This window comes from Nanorana parkeri, unplaced genomic scaffold (genome assembly GCF_000935625.1).
Source record: "Nanorana parkeri isolate BGI_ZX_2015 unplaced genomic scaffold, ASM93562v1 scaffold3433, whole genome shotgun sequence".
NCBI classification, from domain to species: Eukaryota; Metazoa; Chordata; class Amphibia; order Anura; family Dicroglossidae; genus Nanorana; species Nanorana parkeri.
The window spans coordinates 42020-50579 of record NW_017309701.1 but is presented as its reverse complement, the minus strand read 5'-3'; the positions used below and the strand labels follow the sequence as shown (position 1 = coordinate 50579).

The 8560-nt window shown below is 59.0% G+C and overlaps 1 protein-coding gene across 1 annotated transcript; it reads left to right on the top strand.

Moving 5' to 3' along the window:
• The first annotated feature begins 531 nt into the window (after positions 1-531).
• On the top strand, positions 532-7391 carry LOC108803135 (sterile alpha motif domain-containing protein 12-like). Its single transcript, XM_018574975.1, has 4 exons — positions 532-561; positions 3590-3740; positions 5369-5509; positions 7365-7391. Exons 1-4 carry the CDS (start codon positions 544-546, stop codon positions 7367-7369), a joined length of 315 nt encoding a protein of 104 aa, XP_018430477.1. The 5' UTR covers positions 532-543; the 3' UTR covers positions 7370-7391.
• The last annotated feature ends 1169 nt before the right edge of the window (positions 7392-8560 follow it).

Below are 8560 nucleotides of genomic sequence, written 5' to 3'. Positions count from 1 at the left end.
TCGGGTGTTGGCGCGGTGTTGTGCGGTTGGGGATCGGGTGTGTGCCGTGGATTACACTTGGGTTGGTGACGGCAGTGATGGAATGCTGGGAGTGGGGGAGGAGGACGAGTCTCAGCCTGTGTCTTCTGTGTCATCTCCATTCATTGCTCTGTGGGAAATGCGTCTCATACTAATCCTGCTGTATCACGCTGTGAGTGTCCCCAGGGGCCCCACCCTGACCATCTCCAGGAGCCAAACCCTTCCTGTCCCCTAAAGGCTTCACCCTGCCGGTCCCCTGAGGGCCCCACACTGCCTGTTCCTTGAGGGTGGCACTTTCTTTGTGCGGGGCCACTCCGACATCTCCAATCCCTGACAGGAAGCCGGCCACATACAATGTATGACGGAGGAAACATGTAGTAGGACGTACACGTATGTTACACTCCCGTCCTGTATGAGTATACGGCTGACATATATACACTCCATTGTCTCCATACAGGGAAGAGAATGAGGACAACTGGCCGGTGACAGAGATCCGGGAGGAGGCAGAATACACCACAGGGGTCCATGGCGGAGCGCTCCAAGGTAACACGCAGAATTCCTCATCCAGGATGTGATGGCGTCACACGTGTCTCCCATAGTGCCAGAGATTCACCACACCGGGCCCCGCACTCAGCCTTCAGGTGTCACCCGTGTGTAGGAACCGTCCATACACCGTCCGAGTTCTAGGCTCCCCCATCCCTGTGCTGAGTTCCCGGGTCTGTACACCCGCTGTGCCCCTTATGAGGGGCCCCCCCCATCCCTGTGCTGAGTTCCCAGGTCTGTACCCCCGCTGTGCCCATAATGAGGGGCCCCCCCATCCCTGTGCTGAGTTCCCAGGTCTGTACCCCCGCTGTGCCCATAATGAGGGGCCCCCCCATCCCTGTGCTGAGTTCCCAGGTCTGTACCCCCGCTGTGCCCATAATGAGGGGCCCCCCCATCCCTGTGCTGAGTTCCCAGGTCTGTACCCCCGCTGTGCCCATAATGAGGGGCCCCCCCATCCCTGTGCTGAGTTCCCAGGTCTGTACCCCCGCTGTGCCCATAATGAGGGGCCCCCCCATCCCTGTGCTGAGTTCCCAGGTCTGTACCCCCGCTGTGCCCATAATGAGGGGCCCCCCCATCCCTGTGCTGAGTTCCCAGGTCTGTACCCCCGCTGTGCCCATAATGAGGGGCCCCCCCATCCCTGTGCTGAGTTCCCAGGTCTGTACCCCCGCTGTGCCCATAATGAGGGGCCCCCCCATCCCTGTGCTGAGTTCCCAGGTCTGTACCCCCGCTGTGCCCATAATGAGGGGCCCCCCCATCCCTGTGCTGAGTTCCCAGGTCTGTACCCCCGCTGTGCCCATAATGAGGGGCCCCCCCATCCCTGTGCTGAGTTCCCAGGTCTGTACCCCCGCTGTGCCCATAATGAGGGGCCCCCCCATCCCTGTGCTGAGTTCCCAGGTCTGTACCCCCGCTGTGCCCATAATGAGGGGCCCCCCCATCCCTGTGCTGAGTTCCCAGGTCTGTACCCCCGCTGTGCCCATAATGAGGGGCCCCCCCATCCCTGTGCTGAGTTCCCAGGTCTGTACCCCCGCTGTGCCCATAATGAGGGGCCCCCCCATCCCTGTGCTGAGTTCCCAGGTCTGTACCCCCGCTGTGCCCATAATGAGGGGCCCCCCCATCCCTGTGCTGAGTTCCCAGGTCTGTACCCCCGCTGTGCCCATAATGAGGGGCCCCCCCATCCCTGTGCTGAGTTCCCAGGTCTGTACCCCCGCTGTGCCCATAATGAGGGGCCCCCCCATCCCTGTGCTGAGTTCCCAGGTCTGTACCCCCGCTGTGCCCATAATGAGGGGCCCCCCCATCCCTGTGCTGAGTTCCCAGGTCTGTACCCCCGCTGTGCCCATAATGAGGGGCCCCCCCATCCCTGTGCTGAGTTCCCAGGTCTGTACCCCCGCTGTGCCCATAATGAGGGGCCCCCCCATCCCTGTGCTGAGTTCCCAGGTCTGTACCCCCGCTGTGCCCATAATGAGGGGCCCCCCCATCCCTGTGCTGAGTTCCCAGGTCTGTACCCCCGCTGTGCCCATAATGAGGGGCCCCCCCATCCCTGTGCTGAGTTCCCAGGTCTGTACCCCCGCTGTGCCCATAATGAGGGGCCCCCCCATCCCTGTGCTGAGTTCCCAGGTCTGTACCCCCGCTGTGCCCATAATGAGGGGCCCCCCCATCCCTGTGCTGAGTTCCCAGGTCTGTACCCCCGCTGTGCCCATAATGAGGGGCCCCCCCATCCCTGTGCTGAGTTCCCAGGTCTGTACCCCCGCTGTGCCCATAATGAGGGGCCCCCCCATCCCTGTGCTGAGTTCCCAGGTCTGTACCCCCGCTGTGCCCATAATGAGGGGCCCCCCCATCCCTGTGCTGAGTTCCCAGGTCTGTACCCCCGCTGTGCCCATAATGAGGGGCCCCCCCATCCCTGTGCTGAGTTCCCAGGTCTGTACCCCCGCTGTGCCCATAATGAGGGGCCCCCCCATCCCTGTGCTGAGTTCCCAGGTCTGTACCCCCGCTGTGCCCATAATGAGGGGCCCCCCCATCCCTGTGCTGAGTTCCCAGGTCTGTACCCCCGCTGTGCCCATAATGAGGGGCCCCCCCATCCCTGTGCTGAGTTCCCAGGTCTGTACCCCCGCTGTGCCCATAATGAGGGGCCCCCCCATCCCTGTGCTGAGTTCCCAGGTCTGTACCCCCGCTGTGCCCATAATGAGGGGCCCCCCCATCCCTGTGCTGAGTTCCCAGGTCTGTACCCCCGCTGTGCCCATAATGAGGGGCCCCCCCATCCCTGTGCTGAGTTCCCAGGTCTGTACCCCCGCTGTGCCCATAATGAGGGGCCCCCCCATCCCTGTGCTGAGTTCCCAGGTCTGTACCCCCGCTGTGCCCATAATGAGGGGCCCCCCCATCCCTGTGCTGAGTTCCCAGGTCTGTACCCCCGCTGTGCCCATAATGAGGGGCCCCCCCATCCCTGTGCTGAGTTCCCAGGTCTGTACCCCCGCTGTGCCCATAATGAGGGGCCCCCCCATCCCTGTGCTGAGTTCCCAGGTCTGTACCCCCGCTGTGCCCATAATGAGGGGCCCCCCCATCCCTGTGCTGAGTTCCCAGGTCTGTACCCCCGCTGTGCCCATAATGAGGGGCCCCCCCATCCCTGTGCTGAGTTCCCAGGTCTGTACCCCCGCTGTGCCCATAATGAGGGGCCCCCCCATCCCTGTGCTGAGTTCCCAGGTCTGTACCCCCGCTGTGCCCATAATGAGGGGCCCCCCCATCCCTGTGCTGAGTTCCCAGGTCTGTACCCCCGCTGTGCCCATAATGAGGGGCCCCCCCATCCCTGTGCTGAGTTCCCAGGTCTGTACCCCCGCTGTGCCCATAATGAGGGGCCCCCCCATCCCTGTGCTGAGTTCCCAGGTCTGTACCCCCGCTGTGCCCATAATGAGGGGCCCCCCCATCCCTGTGCTGAGTTCCCGGGTCTGCGCCCCCAGAACCAGAGTGGGGGGAAGTCTGTGCTGGTGGGATCAGATACAGAAGCTCGGTAATTAGAATGAATCTCCTTCTGTTTTAGGATTCGGGGTCAGAAGGGTCAGATGATGAGGTCATCTGGGAGAAACCGGTCAGCGATTGGACGGTGCAGGATGTTTGCTCCTGGCTCCAGTATGGACCCCTACAGAACAGCACCGGGCTTGTCCAGTCAGCTTACACTCATAACATCTCAGGTAATTCCTCCTCCTGCACCCTGCGGTCATATCCTCTGTATGGGGGGGGGGGGCAGTGATGGGTCACATGACCTGGCAGCCACGGGCTTGTGTACCGCCAGTATCATTCTCAGGATACAATCATAAGGTAGATAGATGGATGAAAGTCACATGATCCAGAGGAGGTCATATTCCCCAGTCTTCAGTCCTCCAATGTTTGGGATCCGGTGCCTCCTGTGGCCTCATTCCCCAGTCTTCAGTCCTCCAATGTTGGGGATCCGGTGCCTCCTGTGGCCTCATTCCCCAGTCTTCAGTCCTCCAATGTTGGGGATCCGGTGCCTCCTGTGGCCTCATTTTCCTGCTCTTAGCTGACAGGAAGGAGCCCGGCATGATGTTTGGCTGCCGCAGTCCATCCTCTTCCAGGTTCTCCTTGTTGGGTGTTCAGAGACATCTGTCATTACAGCACTGGGCAGCTGTGGACGCCCTCTCTGCCCGGCCCGGCGCCATCCCGATGCTCTCCTGTAATCCTGACCCACATGGATGTCTGACATCAGGAACCTGAGAAACCCGAAATGTTCCTCCAGAGGATCTCAGAGGTTCCTTGGGCTACGGCTGATGGACCTCCCATCGTAAGAAGAAAGGGGCGGGATTCTGACCACCAATGTGAGGGACATTCTTCCCCGGGCCGGATCAGGAGCAATCACGGGCCTGGCGCTGACGAGTTCGGTGGCCCTTTTATTGACATGGAGACGGTCACCGGGGGCCCCGCTTCCTCCTGTCCGGGGTGTGATTTGTAGTCTCTCTACAGCTTGGAGTCATTGGTGGAGCTCCGGGGCCCGGCTGCAACTGTGAGCCTGGTAGGTCTGCCACTGACTGAGTTGTAGAGGGACTACAACTCCCATCAATACATTATACAGCAATGCAGAATACCACCAGCTATAGAGGACTACAACTCCCAGCAATACATTATACAGCAATGCAGAATACCCCCAGCTATAGAGGACTACAACTCCCAGCAATACATTATACAGCAACGCAGAATACCACCAGCTCTAGAAGACTACAACTCCCATCAATACATTATACAGCAATGCAGAATACCACCAGCTATAGAGGACTACAACTCCCAGCAATACATTATACAGCAATGCAGAATACCCCCAGCTATAGAGGACTACAACTCCCAGCAATACATTATACAGCAACGCAGAATACCACCAGCTCTAGAAGACTACAACTCCCATCAATACATTATACAGCAATGCAGAATACCACCAGCTATAGAGGACTACAACTCCCAGCAATACATTATACAGCAATGCAGAATACTATGAATCTATATACTCTGTGCTGCTCCGGGGTCTCAATAGGCTGTTCAGGCTCTAAGGTGGTCAGTCCCAGCGGGTCCAGTCATGTCAGGTCAGTCCCGGCGATCAGGTCAGTCCCAGCGGGTCCAGTCAGTGTCAGGTCAGTCCCAGCGGGTCCAGTCAGTGTCAGGTCAGTCCCAGCGGGTCCAGTCAGTGGGCGGTCAGTCCCAGCGGGTCCAGTCAGGTCAGTCCCAGCTCACGTGGGGAGAGGTCCCCTGCCAGGTTGGGTGGCGGTTAGAGATGTGACATCATGTGACGACTCTCTGTGGCTCCTCCCCCCAGGCCGCGCTCTGCTGAGGCTCTCCGACAACCTGCTGCAGCGGATGGGGATTCATCAGGAGAGTCGGCGCCGGATCATTCTGGTGGAAGTTCTGGAGCTGAAACTGCAGCAAGAGTTACAGCAACTGCTGCTCATCACTGAAGGTGACCGAGGGTGACCGAGGATGAGGGTGGGGGTGACTGAAGGTGACCGAGGGTGGGGGTGACTGAAGGTGACCGAGGGTGGGGGTGACCGAGGGTGGGGGTGACTGAAGGTGACCGAGGGTGGGGGTGACCGAGGGTGGGGGTGACTGAAGGTGACCGAGGGTGGGGGTGACCGAGGGTGGGGGTGACTGAAGGTGACCGAGGGTGGGGGTGACCGAGGGTGGGGGTGACTGAAGGTGACCGAGGGTGGGGGTGACCGAGGATGAGGGTGACGGAGGATGAGGGTGACGGAGGATGAGGGTGACGGAGGATGAGGGTGACGGAGGAAGAGGGTGACGGAGGAAGAGGGTGACGGAGGAAGAGGGTGACGGAGGAAGAGGGTGACCGAGGATGAGGGTGACGGAGGATGAGGGTGACGGAGGATGAGGGTGACGGAGGATGAGGGTGACGGAGGATGAGGGTGACGGAGGATGAGGGTGACGGAGGATGAGGGTGACGGAGGATGAGGGTGACGGAGGATGAGGGTGACGGAGGATGAGGGTGACGGAGGATGAGGGTGACGGAGGATGAGGGTGACGGAGGATGAGGGTGACGGAGGATGAGGGTGACGGAGGATGAGGGTGACGGAGGATGAGGGTGACGGAGGATGAGGGTGACGGAGGATGAGGGTGACGGAGGATGAGGGTGACGGAGGATGAGGGTGACGGAGGATGAGGGTGACGGAGGATGAGGGTGACGGAGGATGAGGGTGACGGAGGATGAGGGTGACGGAGGATGAGGGTGACGGAGGATGAGGGTGACGGAGGATGAGGGTGACGGAGGATGAGGGTGACGGAGGATGAGGGTGACGGAGGATGAGGGTGACGGAGGATGAGGGTGACGGAGGATGAGGGTGACGGAGGATGAGGGTGACGGAGGATGAGGGTGACGGAGGATGAGGGTGACGGAGGATGAGGGTGACGGAGGATGAGGGTGACGGAGGATGAGGGTGACGGAGGATGAGGGTGACGGAGGATGAGGGTGACGGAGGAAGAGGGTGACGGAGGAAGAGGGTGACGGAGGAAGAGGGTGACGGAGGAAGAGGGTGACGGAGGAAGAGGGTGACGGAGGAAGAGGGTGACGGAGGAAGAGGGTGACGGAGGAAGAGGGTGACGGAGGAAGAGGGTGTCGGAGGATGAGGGTGACGGAGGATGAGGGTGACGGAGGATGAGGGTGACGGAGGATGAGGGTGACTGAGAATGAGGGTGACGGAGGATGAGGGTGACTGAGGGTGTCCAAGAAATAGAGTGACCGAGGATGAGGGTGACCGAGGATGAGGGTGACGGAGGATGAGGGTGTCCAAGAATGAGGGTGACGGAGAATGAGGGTGACGGAGAATGAGGGTGACGGAGGATGAGGGTGACGGAGGATGAGGGTGACGGAGGATGAGGGTGACGGAGGATGAGGGTGACCAAGAATGAGGGTGACGGAGGATGAGGGTGTCCAAGAATGAGGGTGACGGAGGATGAGGGTGTCCAAGAATGAGGGTGACGGAGGATGAGGGTGTCCAAGAATGAGGGTGTCCAAGAATGAGGGTGACGGAGAATGAGGGTGACGGAGAATGAGGGTGACGGAGGATGAGGGTGTCCAAGAATGAGGGTGACGGAGGATGAGGGTGTCCAAGAATGAGGGTGACGGAGAATGAGGGTGACGGAGGATGAGGGTGACGGAGGATGAGGGTGACGGAGGAAGAGGGTGACGGAGGAAGAGGGTGACCGAGGATGAGTATAATGGCGGGTGAACAGACCTGTGGTGAGTTATGGAATCTGAGGTCCGCTCTGCGTTGATCTAGAACAGGAGATATTTGTCATTACAGAATGAAGCCGGCGGATCCGACCAATCACAGCACTGAACCCGGAGATACAAAGTGTTTATGTTACAAGGTTTCGAATGAGGAAGAGTCCAGCGCCGGTCCAATCTGCAGCATGTCGCTGGTTCCGGGTGACGCGGGATTACAGTCCATTCTGCAGCATGTCGCTGGTTCTGGGTGACGCGGGATTACAGTCCATTCTGCAGCATGTCGCTGGTTCCGGGTGACGCGGGATTACAGTCCAGGAATGGGATGAGGAATTGTGGGACATCAGAGACGAGATGGATCTCACGTGCGGCTTCCTCAGGACGGGTCACCTGACCCCTCAGCTCTCTGCGCCGCGTGACGTCGGCGTGTTTGGTATCTCAGTGATTGGTATGTTCTGATCCATTTGGATCAGGAGAAGAGCGGGAGCGCTGCGGATGGATGAAAATGGCGGCTTCAGGTCGGGCCGAGCCGGACTTCACATCTTCCACCATCCCGGGAATGTTCTCCGTTCATTCTCTTGTTAATAAAGTTTTCATTTTGTTACAGAAGCAACGCGTATAATGACATTGTTACCAATTGTCATCGGGGTGATGGGAGGAAGTCATGTGACATTAGATTCTGGATAGAAAACCTTTAATTTCACATAACTTTATTGCTATAACACGGTGTGGGGGGGGGAGGGGCATTTGATGATGTATGTAACACACAGGTAGATCATATACTGGCACGGTGTGGCCCCTGAAATGCCCGGGGCCGTGCCTGTCATAAAGGTGCCACCATTACCCTGACCTGAAGATTGTACAGACATGTGGGGGGACACTCAGCTACCGGCAGCCGCAGGAACTCCCTTCATTGTCAGACCAAACCAATCGATCCCTACAATCCCCGAACGGAGCAAAGACCAATGAGGAGGATCAGTAATCTATCAATGCAATATGGGGGGAGGGGCACACAGGGGCAGAACATAGGAGCCATATTGGGGCCTTTATCAGATGGACACAGAGGGGCGTGAATCTCGGGGCAATACATTGTATCAGTCGTGTGAATGTCATAAACTGTGTGAGAAGAATCCAGTCAGAGGATACATTGTATATATACATGAGTGTGGGGGAGGGGAGACTGAGGAAATGAGAGCGAGGGTGAGGAGAGATGTCCTTGGAAATGGGAGTGCGGAGGTCGGGGGGGGGGAAGGATGATGAGATTGCTCCTCATCC